The sequence below is a fragment of the Lolium rigidum genome, chromosome 3, assembly GCF_022539505.1.
Source record: "Lolium rigidum isolate FL_2022 chromosome 3, APGP_CSIRO_Lrig_0.1, whole genome shotgun sequence".
NCBI classification, from domain to species: domain Eukaryota; kingdom Viridiplantae; phylum Streptophyta; class Magnoliopsida; order Poales; family Poaceae; genus Lolium; species Lolium rigidum.
In genome coordinates, this window is record NC_061510.1 from 272,490,241 (window position 1) to 272,506,616 (window position 16,376).

At 44.2% G+C, this 16,376-nt stretch overlaps 1 protein-coding gene across 1 annotated transcript; it reads left to right on the forward strand.

Moving 5' to 3' along the window:
* Positions 1-1,471: 1,471 nt before the first annotated feature.
* On the forward strand, positions 1,472-2,677 carry LOC124704444 (ethylene-responsive transcription factor ERN1-like). The gene has a single exon (XM_047236698.1). It carries the CDS (start codon positions 1,472-1,474, stop codon positions 2,675-2,677), a length of 1,206 nt encoding a protein of 401 aa, XP_047092654.1.
* Positions 2,678-16,376: the final 13,699 nt, after the last annotated feature.

The following is a 16,376-nucleotide window of genomic DNA, read 5'->3' on the forward strand; positions in this document are numbered from 1 at the left end:
TATAGTGCGGTTCGGGAAGGTCGTGGGGTGCAGCCCACGTCCGAGTCGGCACAGCAAAAGATAAGCTCGGCTCGGTGAGATTCCCGCAACCCGCGGCGCGTCGAGTCGTGTCGTGTCGTGTCGTGACGAGGCGAGGCGAGGCGAGGCGAGGCGAGGCGGGCGGCGAAGGAGGAGGAGTGCGCGAGGGCTCTCTCTCTTCTCACTCACTTACTAGGACTAGAACAGCCCACCTTATATACCACTCCAACTCTCTCCCAACTAGCAATGTGGGACTAAACTTTAGCCTCCACTAGTGCTGCCACTGATTATTGGAATGGGCCATGTGAGTTTCAGAATTTGATAATGGGCCATGGGCCAAAGGCCAAATGTCCCAAAATTCCAGCACAATACAGCTTGGGGTAAACTGAATGTAGAATTACATGCACTGCTCATTCACCCAGAAGCTCAAATTGATCAGAAATATAGGAAGTACACATGGGTTTGTAATAGAAGTAATAAAGTGAATAAAAATAAGAAAAAAAATACCTGGTCAAACATTTCAGCCTATGAATGTAAATGCGCTATAAAACAGGCTCGTATTTTTATCTTTCTTACCATTTCATAACTATGAGAACAAAAAGCAATTTCAATCCCAGTCAATTTCAATAATTACGGGTTCCAGATCGAGAAAAAATAGACATATTCCTCAATTAATGAAAAAGTACAATTCTAATCGATAATTCAACACCCCTCTCATGTGTAGTTGCACTAAGCCTAAACAAGGATCAAAAGTTGGACCCATTTTATTACTCCCTCCGATCCATAATAAGCGTCGATGAAACGAGTGAATGGGCACACTACGAGTGAATAGAATAGAGTAATAGACACACCAAAATGTATCTAAATACACGTGATTAAGCGACAAGTATTATGGATCGGAGGGAGTACTTAAGTTGCGCGAGCCAAATTTTGAACTCAAGACATGTTTGGTTTGGTACCATCTAGAATTGCATGCACGAACTTTGGTGGGTGAAAAAACATATTTAAAAAATTAAACTGGTTTTCCAATAAAATCTATCTTCTTTCAGTCCAACTCTTCTTTTTTGTGGGAACTTTGCAGTCCTAGACGACCTGCCTGCATACTGAACACTTAGTGAAAGATAGTTATGTCGTCACAACTAAAACATTTTAACAATCCAAATTCAAGAACTAGACATTTAGTTTCCGAATCAGCAGTTCCTCAAGCAGCTTCCATATGTAAAGCTCCCAAAACAACAGCCATCAGCCATCAACAGTGACACGCCTACAATCCAAATGACCATGAAGTCATTCGTCCTCCCATCTTCAGTGGCTCACATTCTCCTCCACCTTATATATACACGCCTCTCCCCAATGACATTTAGCAGCCTCGAACCTTAATTCGCCTCTAACAGTGAGCTACACTACCAGGCCATCGACAGTCACCACCTGTGGGCGCGCACCCTGTCCATAAATGGCGATGAAGCGCAAGCTGTCTACCACAGAGGCTGACTTCGCCTCCGACGATCTCCACCACCACCACCACGACATCACCGGCGTCACGTTAGTGGCACGGCCGGAATCCTGGGCAGAGACGGTCGGCGCCGTGGCGGCAGTGCAGCGTGGTCGGAAGCGCTTCGTGGGCGTGCGGCAGCGACCGTCTGGGCGGTGGGTGGCGGAGATCAAGGACACCATCCAGAAGATCCGGGTGTGGCTCGGCACCTTCGACACCGCCGAGGAGGCGGCACGCGCCTACGACGAGGCCGCCTGCCTCCTCCGCGGCGCCAACACCCGCACCAACTTCTGGCCACGCACCGCCGCCGTGGAGGCTACATCCGCCGTTGATGCCGGGGCGAACTACCACCACCACACGCCGCCGGAGCCATCGGCTCTCCCCTCCAAGGTTACCAACCTCCTCCTCCTTCGCCTCAAACGAGCGCGCACCATTGGCCACGATGGCTACCTCGGTGCAATTGCCGGTGCACAGAGCGCACTGGTGCAAGAGCAAGAAGGGTACGGCGTCGGTGGCCAGGAGGAGTGCAGCTTCCAAGTAGACGACTTCTTCAGGAGCGAAGACTCTGTCGGCGACGAGCATGACCATGGCGTCGTGAAACACGAGGAGGACTCGAACTGCTCACAGGACGCCGACGATGACGGCGAGGAGGAGGCGCCCCTGGACTTCGGATTCATGGACGCGCCCCCATTATCACCAGGAGACGTGAACGACGCGGGGCTGTTCTCACCGTTCGAGATGATGGCGTCGGAGATCGGCGGCACAGAGACAGAGACGACGGAGTACGACGGCGCCAGCGAGCACTCGGCGGCGATCCACGAGGCGATGAGGAGGATGAAGTACGAGCGTAAGATCTCCGCCTCGCTCTACGCGCTGAGCGGCGTGTCGGAGTGCCTCCGCATGCGCCTGAGCAGCGCCGACGATCGTGCCGGAGCCGGACACGGGCTGGCGCTGTCCGGCCTGAGGGATGCGTGCATGAAGAAGAAGCAACAAAACCAAGAATCTAAGGGCGGGGTGCATGAGGAGAGCTCCGGCAGCAACAGCTTCTCGTCGTCGGACGTGGCGAGCTCTTCGCCGGAAGCCGGGATCTCGTCGCCGAACGCGGTCGACAGCGACGTGCTCCTGTGGAGCTCCCTTGACCTGGCTCCCATCTGCCACATGTCGTAATTTCTTCTCCCCTCGGGTATACACTTCGTTGGGGTCGGGGAAAAATTTATGGATTAATTCGTGGTATTCTTTTTGATACGTACACAATTTGTTTTGGATTTAACTCATCATCATTCTTGGTACTTTTACCAATCCAGAGAAGACCTTGTTCGTCAGAAATTTCTGTTGTGCTAAGAGTTGCAGTGTTGCTGCCTAGTATGCTTTTTAGTTCCCGAAGACTAGTTTATTCATGCAGCTATTTTTTTCTACGAAATCCAGTACAGAGGTAGATGCTCACACAAACATACATACATTCATCCCTATGAACGCACGCACACACTAATCCTATAAGCACACACACAATTTTTCTCATGATAAATTGATAATAGATGGTACTGTATATTTAGTTGTACCACCGACCAAACAGTAAACTGAGCCCTGGCAAGATCATGGTCGTTATCGCAAAGATTATGTCGTAGCATGGGAATTTGACTGATTTCGCTCAAATTTCCGTTTGACAGATTTTAATTAACCACTCCATCAGTTAATCTCCAATATAGTAATAATCACACTAACAGACTAACAGTTGTGGCGTAACAGCAAATATAAATACACAAGATCGAGAAATACAGTGAAAATGGAACCTGAAACAATCCTTGATTCCGAGAAACTACTATCTCTCAGATCTTCCTTTCTCTATTCTTGTACTCCTGAATGGAAGAAAAGAATCTAAGGAGTAGACGTGCAAGAGAAGAAACCCCTGCCCTCCGATCCGGCCGGCGTCGCCGCCGTGCGTTGAGGTTGAGGCTGTCCGACGGATCCCTACCAGTAAAGCGTGCCGTATCCGGCGGTGGGCCTGACCCTCCCCCGGGTCATGAGGACGGTCATCCCTTCCGGGAGGCTGACCATGTAGGTGCGGTCGTTCCGGATCGTCACCGTGCCGCCGCCCACCCACTTCCCGTTGCGGAGCACCTCCACGGCCGTCCCCGGCGACAGCAGCGGCGGGAGCACCTTCGTCTTCCTCTTCATCTTCCTCTTCGTCTTGGTGCCGCCGCCGCCGCTCGCCGCCGATGATGATCCCTTCGTCTTCCGCGGCCCCGCCGCCGCCATCGCGCGCGCTTCGATCGTTCCTGCGTGCGTGCGGGCAGGCAGGCGATCGAGGATCGAGAAACAAAGCGCGGCCGATCGTCCAGCGATTGTAGATCACGTATGCAACCCGGAGGCGATGCTATATAGGCAGGAGCAGCGTCTGAATCGTAACCGGAGCCGGAATCGGACTAGGATTGTGCACCACCTTACCGACCCACTTGCTGGTCAATTCCACCGTAATACAGGATTTCGGAGAGGATGATCAGACTGCATGCAAAATTCAGTGCGTTTCTGAAGAGCAGCATTTGGTCTGGGCCGAAATTTTTGAACCCATGCATGCGTTACAGCAGCTGGCCCATATATAATTGCATGGATTCTCCAAGCACCAGGAGCAAGACTTGTTCTTTTTTCTCTTGTGCATTGCACAGTAATTTATGGTACTCTCAGGTGATGTGAGTTGTACATTATATATATACTGTGTTATCAACCAAAGTTCAGAGACGCACTTTCATTTATAGATGTTCCACATCAGCAACTGCTTTACAAGTGTTTATTGCAGAAAAGTTCAGATTCTCATCCGAACTTGCTAGCTACAAACTTAAATGTAGCAAAGAGAAAAGTACACGATGAGTAGAGTAGGAACGTTAAACAAGCATGTGCTAGTTTCATTTCCAAAGAGAAAGCGTCTGTCACAGTTAAGTTTTATCTAAAGCCGCATAAACAGATGGTTCAAAACCCTACCCAAGAGGACTGGCTAAGGTAATAGAACGAATCCAACTGAGACAAATATTGAGAAAAATGAAGGAATACATAGTCCATAGAAAGCTTTTATGAATCACAATGTATATGTGATACCCCTTTTTTTAAAAGATGCAAGTCATAACAATCACTATTAGGAAAAAGCCTACCAGTCGCGTGCCAAATTTAGCTACTAGTCGCGGGCCCCGCCAGTGGTACATCGCCAGTGGTAATGGACTACTAGTCGCGTGCTTACCCGGCATGCGACTAGTATGGCAGGTACTATTCGCGTGCGCACCCGGCACGCTGCCAATAAGTGATTAGTCGCATGCTCTCGTCTGGTCTGCTGCTAGTAATTCTTTTTGCAGTTTAAAGTAAAGTTGGGACTAGCGCCCAACTGTCCACGTGATTTTTCACAAAACACTCTAAAAACTAACAGAAAGCAATCGAGTCCGTGGCATTGAGGAGATCTAGGAGAGGAGCAGGTCGTCGGCAGTGGCCCATCGTCGGAGAGGAGGAGGTTGCCATTGTCAGCGAGAAGGTGGTTGCCGTCGTCGGGGAGGAGGTGGTCGTCGCCGGGGGAGGAGGTGGTCGCTGTTGTCTGGGGAGGAGGTAGTTTCCATTGCCGAGGAGTTCCGGTGGTCCCCGTCGTCGTGGAGGAGGCGGTCGCCATCGCTGAAGGAGGTCTGGTGGTCGCCATCGTCGGGAGGAGATGGCTGGCCGTTGCTGCAGAAGAGAAGATGGTGGAGAAGTGAAAGAGGGGGAGGGAAAGAAGGTGGCGAGGAAGAAGAGGAGGAGGGGAGAAGGTGGAGAAGTGGAAGGGAATGAGGGTGGAGAAGGTGAAGTGATTTTTTTTGGAATTTTTCAGATTTGAATTTTTTGCATCGAAATCTAAAACCTAAAAAAACTCTAATTTTTCTTTTTGATTTTTTGGAATCTAAAAATTCTCTGAACATCCGAAGGGTGTTGAAATCGGATATCAAATTTTGCGTAGATACATTTTCATATATATTTTTTTTCATCGGATGTCGTATGCAACCAGAAAAACCGTTGTACCGAGACATGATACCATTCATTATGGAGATAGTAACATATAACTCATATAATAGTATCATAAACATGATACTTCTATATGATACTATGTGTTGTGACTAGTCTTATACTTAAGTGGTCCCAACTTTATCCTACGGATTTGCACTGGGTGAGCTGGATGCACATACGGGAAAATGTCCTCTCTAAAGCACCATCGAGGGCATTGGTACTTTATTGTGCCGTGTTCGATGGAATATGAAGCCACGGTATCCGCCACACCCATGTAGATGATATCTTCTATCGAATGGAAGCCAAGCAACAGGAAGAGTGAGTTTGAATTGTTGCATGCCTTGATGGTTGATACAACAAATTTGTTAGCTCACTAAAGGGAATCTAACTGTTGCTAAAAGTAATATGGTTTCAGTTTTGTATCATGTTCACACTGAAACTTTCTACTGCCTATGACAATGTGTTGCAGAAAGAAGGTGCTTGTGCTTTGTGGCACACGAGACTTGCACTACAAAAGTTCATGCACTTTTCTAGAGGCACTTTATGATTTTCCTCTATTAAATTGTCCAATAATCATGTAGAGATATTTCTTTGAGACGCCATCTAATGTATCTTAACAGTAGAGACACTAGTTGACATATTTTTTTCATAAGTATCAAATGTGTGCTTAAAGGCATTCTATGAGACACTCAATAAATTGCCGCAAGAAATCATATAGAGGCATTTTTAAGGCACTTTCTAAAGTTACCTTACATTATAGCTTTAGACACGATTTGAGAAACTATTTACATTTTATGAAGGCACTTTACATAATTTTGAGGTATCCAATATAGTACTAATAAAATTTTGTTTAATAATATTAGTAAGTTGTTGTGTGTGAGGCTAAGTGGTTAGATGAGTACAACCTTTACCTGAAGATTTTGGGTTCGAGGATTGCTTCCCATGTTTTATAATTTATTATTTTCTCTATGCTATAGAATAATGATATTAAGAAATGTATTCACTCACGTCTTATACAATGTATGGATAATATGTAGTGCCTCTACTTAATGTCTTACAATATGTACATACATTTTGGTAGTGTCCTTTAGTCCTAGACACACTACTTGTAGTGGCACTTGTGTGACACTTAACAAGCATCTCTATTGTGATGTAGAGGTAGAGATAATGTCTCTACGAGGTCAAAATCATGTCTTTACGGCCTATTTCTCTCACAGTGTTGGCCACATAATTGAGAAGGGGACGACAGTGTTAGTGACGAAATTTTTGTTGAAAGGTGTGAAAGGTGTTCATATTAAGAAATGTTCAGATTTTCTCGCCGGGGAGTAACAAAAAGTTGCATTCAAGAGTGAGCCTCCTCACAAGAAGCCTGAGGCGTTGTACTTGGTACTGATGCGCGCAATCGACACGTCCGTTGGGAACCCCAAGAGGAAGGTGTGATGCGTACAGTAGCAAGTTTTCCCTCAGAAAGAAACCAAGGTTTATCGAACCAGGAGGAGCCAAGAAGCACGTCGAAGGTTGATGGCGGCGGGATGTAGTGCGGCGCAACACCGGGGATTCCGGCGCCAACGTGGAACCTGCACAACACAACCAAAGTACTTTGCCCCAACGTAACAGTTGAGGTTGTCAATCTCACCGGCTTGCTGTAACAAAGGATTAGATGTATAGTGTGGATGATGATTGTTTGCAGAAAACAGTAGAACAAGTATTGCAGTAGATTGTATTCGATGTAAAGAAATGGACCGGGGTCCACAGTTCACTAGAGGTGTCTCTCCCATAAGATAAATAGCATGTTGGGTGAACAAATTACAGTTTGGCAATTGACAAATAGAGAGGGCATGACCATGCACATACATGATATGATGAGTATAGTGAGATTTAATTGGGCATTACGACAAAGTACATAGACCGCTATCCGAGCATGCATCTATGCCTAAAAAGTCCACCTTCAGGTTATCATCCGAACCCCTTCCAGTATTAAGTTGCAAACAACAGACAATTGCATTAAGTATGGTGCGTAATGTAATCAATAACTACATCCTCGGACATAACATCAATGTTTTATCCCTAGTGGCAACAGCACATCCACAACCTTAGAACTTTCTGTGAGTGTCCCAGATTGTTATCACCAGATTTTGGCTAAATCAGGAGGTGGGCCGCGATCAAGATGGGCTTGAAAGATTACACATGGAAGATCTATGAAGCGGCCTTGCACGGAGAATTTGGGCTAAGTTGCCCGTGTATCTTTAATTATGGTAGATTGTATCTAGATTAAAAGTTAGAGTTTATCTCGTGCACGGTTTAGTGCACGCCCACATTAGAAAGTCCGCTGGACTATAAATATGTATCTAGGGTTTATGGAATAAACAACAACTCACGTTCAACCCAAAACAAACCAATCTCGGCGCATCGCCAACTCCTTCGTCTCGAGGGTTTCTATCGAGTAGCGACATGCTGCCTAGATCGCATCTTGCGATCTAGGCAGCACAAGCCCCACGTTGTTCATGCGTTGCTCGTATCGAAGCGCTTTTGATGGCGAGCAACGTAGTTATCATAGATGTGTTAGGGTTAGCATTGTTCTTCGTTTAAGCATGCTTACGTAGTGCAACCCTTGCATATCTAGCCGCCCTCACACCTATCTCGGGTGTGGGGGCGGCACCCCGCTTGATCATTATTTAGTAGATCTGATCCGTTACGATTGCTCCTTGTTCTACAAGGATTAGTTTAATATCTGCAATAGTTAGGCCTTACAAAGGGGGGGAGGATCCAGGGGCACGTAGGGTGGCGTTCGCAAGTCCTAAACCGGATGTTCCGAGGATCAACTTCATGTTGGTTTTTAGGCCTTGTTTAGGATCGGCTTACGAGCACCGTGCGTGGCCGCGAGGCCCAACCTGGAGTAGGATGATCCGATTATGCGGTGAAAACCCTAAATCGTCGTAGATCTCATTAGCTTTATCTTGATCAAGCAGGACCACCAAGTATTCGTGCACCCCGTACGAATCATGGGTGGATCGGCTCTTTGAGCCGATTCACGGGATAACCCGAGAGCCGATCGAGGCTCGTATTTAATGTTTACATGTATGCCCTGCAGGAAACTAAGCGAGGCATCCCCATCACCTTCCCGACCAGGTATAGGTCAGGTGGCACGCCCTTGCACTTCGCATCGCCGCGTGTGACCAGAAGAGCATTGCGGGCCGTCGCTCGGAGGGGTCTCAGCCAGCCGCAGCTCTAGGCTCTTCCCGGCTCTACGGTGTTGACAAGGCCGCTGCCCGCCGGTGGGCTTTGGCAGTCAACAGGAGGCATGAACCCACTATCGAGCATAAATACTCCCTCTTGGAGTTAAGAGTAAAAACTTGGCCAGAGCCTCTACTAATAACGGAGAGCATGCAAGATCATAAACAACACATAGGTAATAGATTGATAATCAACATAACATAGTATTCTCTATCCATCGGATCCCAACAAACACAACATATAGCATTACGGATAGATGATCTTGATCATGTTAGGCAGCTCACAAGATCCGACAATGAAGCACATAAGGAGAAGACGACCATCTAGCTACCGCTATGGACCCATAGTCCAGGGGTGAACTACTCACTCATCACTCCGGAGGCGACCATGGCGGTGAGGAGTCCTCCGGGAGATGATTCCCTCTCCGGCAGGGTACCGGAGGCGATCTCCCGAATCCCCCGAGATGGGATTGGCGGCGGCGGCGTCTCTGGAAGGTTTTCCGTATCGTGGCTCTCGGTACTGGGGGTTTCGCGACGAAGACTATATGTAGGCGGAAGGGCAAGTCAGGGGGCCACACGAGGGCCCCACACGCCAGGGCCGCGCGGCCAGCACCTGGGCCGCGCCGCCCTGTTGTGCCGGCGCCTCGTGGCCCCACTTCGTCTATAACTCGGTCTTCTGGAAGCTTCGTGGCAAAATAGGCCCCTGGGCGTAGATTTCGTCCAATTCCGAGAATATTTCCTTACTAGGATTTCTGAAACCAAAAACAGCAGAAAACAGCAACTGGCTCTTCGGCATCTCGTTAATACGTTAGTGCCGGAAAATGCATAAATATGGCATAAAGTATGCATAAAACATGTAGATATCATCAATAATGTGGCATGGAACATAAGAAATTATCGATACGTTGGAGACGTATCAGGTACATTCTGATGTTTGCAAACTGTCGGTGAGGTCAATGGATGGAGCAAAGTAATTTGTCACATTTATTGATGAGGTATAGGTCTATGTATTGAAGACCGAATATCAAGTACTAAGCAGGCAATTCCAAGTCTCAGTTGAGAGAGAAACTGAGAAAAAGACATTGCACTCATAATGGGGGAGAGTATATTGGACCAATTGATGCCTATTGCAAGGAGCAGGAAATTAGGCACCCATTTACTCCTTGGAAGACACCACAGCTAAATGGTCTTACTGGGAGGATTGAGTTAGATGATTGTTGTCAAGTGCAAAGTTGCTTAAACATTATTGGGGTGAGGCTTTGTCGACTGCAGTTTATCTTATCAATCCTCACCAAGTTATCCATTGCAAGGTGATGTTCCAAACAGGGTCTTTTACAGCAAGACGTATCATATGAGAACCTAAAGATTTTCGGATGTAAGACCTTTGTTCACATTCCTCAAGATGAAAGATCAAAACTTGATTCAAAGATATGACATTCCATATTTCTTGGCTATGGGGGCGATCAGTTCAGTTACAAGTTGTATGATCCAATAGCAAGAAAGGTTGTGAGAAGTAGTGATGTTGTGTTTGTTGAAAACCAAACTATTGAAAATATTGTGAATACAAATGATAAGATTCCGGAGTCAATGTTGGGTGTTCCTCCTCAAAGACAGCAACAAGACAGAAATCATTCTGACCCAGGTCGTGCAGATTCATCTCACTGAGAAGCTGAAGAGGGTGATCTAGAAGATGTACAAGATGATGCACACAGTGGTGTAGCGATGAAGATGCTCCCCAGCATCAAGCTTATGAAAATGCTGAAGAAAATGATCACCAACACTTGCTAGTACACAAAAGATCCGCTCATACGGTCCAATAGAGGTCGTGTTACTTTCAGTATGTATGCATCAAATTAATATGTGGTGTTATTGTCTGATGGTTTAGAACCTGAGTGTTTTTCAGAGGCAATGAAAAATGAGACACGAAGGAGCGGAATAAGGCTATGCAAGAAGATATGGATTCCTTCCATACGAATCATACTTATGAGCTAGTGAATTTTCTTAAGGGCAAGAAAGCTATGAAGAACAAGTGGGTCTATAGAACCAAGAAAGAATAGCAGATATCACATTGATACGTCTCAAACGTATCGATAATTTCTTATGTTCCATGCTACTTTATGATGATACTCACATGTTTTATACACACTTTATGTCATTATTATGCATTTTCCGGCACTAACCTATTGACGAGATGCCGAAGAGCCGCTTGTCTGTTTTCTGCTGTTTTTGGTTTCAGAAATCCTACAAAGGAAATATTCTCGGAATTGGACGAAATCAACACCCAGGGTCTTATTTTTCCACGAAGCTTCCAGAAGACCGAAAGGGATACGAAGTGGGGCCACGAGGAGGCCAGACCATAGGCCGGCGCGGCCAGGGAGGGGCCCGCGCCGCCCTATGGTGTGGGCCCCTCGTCATCCCTCCGACTCTGCCCTTCCGCCTACTTATAGCCTTCTTCGCGAAAACCCCAGTACCGAGAGCCACGATACGGAAAACCTTCCAGAGACGCCGCCGCCGCCAATACCATCTCGGGGGATTCAGGAGATTGCCTCCGGCACCCTGCCGGAGAGGGGAATCGCCTCCCGGAGGACTCTTCATCACCATGATCGCCTCCGGATTGATGTGTGGGTAGTTCACCCCTGGACTATGGGTCCATAGCAGTAGCTAGATGGTTGTCTTCTCCTCTTGTGCTATCATGTTAGATCTTGTGAGCTGCCTATCATGATCAAGATCATCTATTTGTAATGCTACATGTTGTGTTTGTTGGGATCCGATGAATATGGAATACTATGTCAAGTTGATTATCAATCTATCATATATGTGTTGTTTATTTTCTTGCATGCTCTCCGTTGCTAGTAGAGGCTCTGGCCAAGTTGATACTTGTAACTCCAAGAGGGAGTATTTATGCTCGATAGTGGGTTCATGCCTCCATTGAATCGCGGGACGAGTGACGAAAGTTCTAAGGTTGTGGATGTGCTGTTGCCACTAGGGATAAAACATCAATGTTTTGTCTAAGGATATTTGTGTTGATTACATTACGCACCATACTTAATGCAATTGTCTGTTGTTTGCAACTTAATAATGAAAGGGGTGCGGATGCTAACCTGAGGGTGGACTTTTTAGGCATAGATGCATGCTGGATAGCGGTCTATGTACTTTGTCGTAATGCCCTGATTAAATCTCATAGTAGTCATCGTGATATGTATGTGCATTTTTATGCCCTCTCTATTTGTCAATTTCCCAACTGTAATTTGTTCACCCAATATGCTATTTCTTATCGGAGAGACACCACTAGTGAACTGTGGACCCCGGTGCATTCTTTTACATCTGAAATACAATCTACTGCAAACTTTGTTCTTTACTGTTCTTTGCAAACAAACATCATTTTCCACACCATACGTTTAATCATTTGTTTACAGCAAGCCAGTGAGATTGACAACCTCACTGTAAAGTTGGGGCAAAGTATTGTGATTGTGTTGTGCAGGTTCCACGTTGGCGCCGGAATCCCTGGTGTTGCGCCACACTACACTCCGTCACCAATAACCTTCACGTGTTCCTTGACTCCTACTGGTTCGATAATCTTGGTTTCATACTGAGGGAAAACTCGCTGCTGTACGCATCACACCTTCCTCTTGGGGTTCCCAACAGACGTGTGTCAACTACCACGCCAACAGCAAGGATTTTTCTGGCGCCGTTGCCGGGGAGATCAAGACACGCTGCAAGGGGAGTCTCCCACATCCAATCTCTTTACTTTGTTTTTGTCTTGCTTTACTTTATTTTATTTACTGCTTTGTTGTTCTCTATATCAAAAATACAAAAAAATTAGTTACTAGTTTTACTTTATTTACTGTCTTGTTTGCGTTCTCTATATTAAAAACACAAAAAAATTAGTTACTTGCATTTACTTTATTTACCTTTTGTTTATTTCATCATGTTTCCTCTTAAGTTCACTCTGAAAGACATACCGGTAGGACGAGGGTCTATCATTGGAAGAGATAATATAGAAGATTTTTTCACTCATGTTAGTACAAATTGAAGATTTTGAAGATAGACACTTGGTAGAACTTGCTCCTACTTATGAAATTGCTGCTGCTTCTTTAGTACACATGTTGGAAGCTAGATTTGTTAACCTCAACCCCATAATGCAACATATGTTCCTTACACTCTGTGATATGGAGGAAGGAGAAAAGAAAGATTTTGTCTTAGAAACCCTTCTTAAAGAATTTGGTGATGTAGCAAGAGAAGCTAGAAAAGTTTTTATTAAATATAAGATGCTTGGCTCTTATACCAATTTTGCTAGTACCCTTGATAAAATGGAAAAAGATAGATTAAAGTACACTAATAAAGTTAATTGTGAAGGAGAGATTAAGATATCAATACCTTGCAAGCTCTTAGGAATGTGCGAGGCACTAGAAAAGAATTATGATTGGATTGTTCCTGAAAATTTGTTTGATGAGAATAGCAAGCCTAAGAGTAATGAAAAAGGGGCCTCTGAAACTTATATAGATAAGATACAATGCATAGTTGAGAAAACTCCAAACCCCTCTGTTAATGCTTCATCTCTTGATAATACTTGATTCACACTTTCCGCGCCTAGCTGAAAGGCGTTAAAGAAAAGCGCTTATGGGAGACAACCCATTATTTTACTTCTGCACTTTTGTTTTATATTTGAGTCTTGGAAGTTGTTACTACTGTAGCAACCTCTCCTTATCTTTATTTTATTGCATTGTTGTGCCAAGTAAAGTCTTTGATAGTAGGGTTGATACTAGATTTGGATTACTGTGCAGAAACAGATTTCTTGCTGTCACGAAATTTAGCAGCCCTGTCTGTAAGTAACTCAGAAAAATCTGCCAATTTACGTGCGTGATCCTCAGATATGTGCGCAACTTTCATTCAATTTGAGCATTTTCATCTGAGCAAGTTAAGTGCCCCAGAAAAATTCGTCTTTACGGACTGTTCTGTTTTGACAGATTCTGCCTTTTATTTCGCATTGCCTGTTTTGCTATGTTTGATGGATTTCTTTGTTCCATTAACTTTCAGTAGCTTTGTGCAATGTCCAGAAGTGTTAAGAATGATTATGTCACCTCTGAATATAGAAATTTTCGATTATGCACTAACCCTCTAATGAGTTTGTTTTGAGTTTGGTGTGGAGGAAGTTTTCAAGGGTCAAGAGAGGAGGATGATACAATATGATCAAGAAGAGTGAAAAGTCTAAGCTTGGGGATGCCCCCGTGGTTCATCCCTGCATATTTCAAGAAGACTCAAGCATCTAAGCTTGGGGATGCCCAAGGCATCCCTTCTTCATCGACAACTTATCAGGTCACCTCTAGTGAAACTATATTTTTATTCCGTCACATCTTATGTGCTTTACTTGGGGCGTCTGTTTGTTTTTGTTTTTGTTTGAATAAAATCGGATCCTAGCATTCTTTGTTTGGGAGAGAGACACGCTCCGCTGTTGCATATGAACACATGTGTTCTTAGCTTTACTTTTAATGTTCATGGCGAAGGTTGAAACTGCTTCGTTCATTGTTATATGGTTGGAAACAGAAAATGCTTCATGTGGTAATTGGTATATTATCTTGAATAATTTGATACTTGGCAATTGTTGTGCTCAAATAGATCATGTTTAAGCTCTTGCATCATGTACTTTGCACCTATTAATGAAGAACTACATAGAGCTTGTTAAAATTTGGTTTGCATGATTGGTCTCTCTAGAGTCTAGATATTTTCTGGTGTGGTGTTTGAACAACAAGGAAGACAGTGTAGAGTCTTATAATGCTTGCAATATGTTCTTATGTAAGTTTTGCTGTACCGGTTTATACTTGAGTTTGCTTCAAACAACCTTGCTAGCCTAAGCCTCGTATTGAGAGGAATTCTTCTCGTGCATCCAAATCCTTGAGCCAAAAACCATGCCATTTGTGTCCACCATACCTACCTACGACATGGTATTTCTCTGCCATTCCAAAGTAAATTACTTGAGTGCTACCTTTAAAATTCTATTCTTTTTTCTTTGCAATATATAGCTCATGGGAAAATAGCCTTAAAAACTATTGTGGTAAAGAATATGTAGCTTATGTGTCTTATTTCTTATAAGTTGCTTGTTGAGCGGTAACCATGCTTCTGGCGACGCCACCAACTATTATACCTTTGTTGAATATCATGTGAGTTGCTATGCATGTTCGTCTTGTCTGAAGTAAGGGTGATTTATCATGATCAAATGGTTTGAGTATGCATATTGTTAGAGAAGAATATTGGGCCGCTAACTAAAGCCATGAATCATGGTGGAAGTTTCAGTTTGGACATCAATCCTCAATCTCTTATGAGAATATTATCTGTTGTTGAATGCTTATGCATTAAAGAGGAGTCCATTACCTGTTGTCTATGTTGTCCCGGTATGGATGTCTAAGTTGAGAATAATCAAAAACGAGAAATCAAATGCGATCTTTCTCCTTAGACCTTTGTACAGGCGGCATAGAGGTACCCCTTTGTGACACTTGGTTGAAATATATGTTATGCAATGATAATCCATGTAAATCCAAGCTAATTAGGACAAGGTGCGAGCACTATTGGTAATCTATGCATGAGACTTGCAACTTATAGGATGTCTTATACATAACACATATGATTTATTACTACCGTTGACAAAATTGTTTCTATGTTTTCAAAATGAAAAGCTCTAGCACAAAAATAGTAATCCATGCTTCCCTCTGCGAAGGGCCTTTCTTCTACTTTATTGTTGAGTCAGTTTACCTACTTCTTTCTATCTTAGAAGCAAACACTTGCGTGAACTGTGTGCATTGATTCTTACATGTTTACCTATTGCACTTGTTATATTACTTGGTGTTGACAATTATCCATGAGATATACATGTTGAAGTTGAAAGCAACCGCTGAAACTTATATCTACTAAGAATTTATTGCTTTATGAGTTAACTCTTATGCACGTCTTATTGATGCTTGTCTTGAAAGTACTATTCATGAAAAGTCTTTGCTATATGATTCAGTTGTTTATTCATTGTCTTTACCATTGCTTCGAATCACTGCATTCATCTCATATGCTTTACAATAGTATTGATCAAGATTATGATAGCATGTCTGTAACACCCCAACTTTTGCAAACTTGTTTAATTGTCCTTAATGCAAAAATTAGGGGGAACAAAAACTTTTTCTATAGACTAATTAAGATGAATTGCCTTGATCTGTTTGCTATGATGAATTGCCTTGATCTGTTGGTAGATGTATTGACTTGATTTCTTGTTGAGTTTTGTCTTGAGCCATCTCCTAGAACAACACCTCTAGTGGTAAAACAAACAACTCACCTAATAAAACACATGTGTGTCCTAGGAAAAGTTGTTTTCCTTCTTACTACATCTAACTCTTCCCCTGATGGCAACATGAGTGTGCCATCTTGATTTTCTCTTTGTAGTACAAGATAGCTCAATCATCCTTAATTCAAAACTTGGGATCATCTACCCCTCATCACATCCTTCTCTTGTACCCACTCATCTTTGTTGGTTTAGAGGCCATATCGACCATCTGTGTTGACATGCTTAAAATGTCCAGACTTTGGCAATTGATCTCTAAGCACCCACAACTGTTATTGTTGACTTCAATGCATGGATC

Coding starts and splice junctions, on each gene's coding strand:
- LOC124704444 (XM_047236698.1), top strand. CDS start 1,472: ATGGCGATGAAGCGCAAGCTGTCTACCACAGAGGCTGACTTCGCCTCC.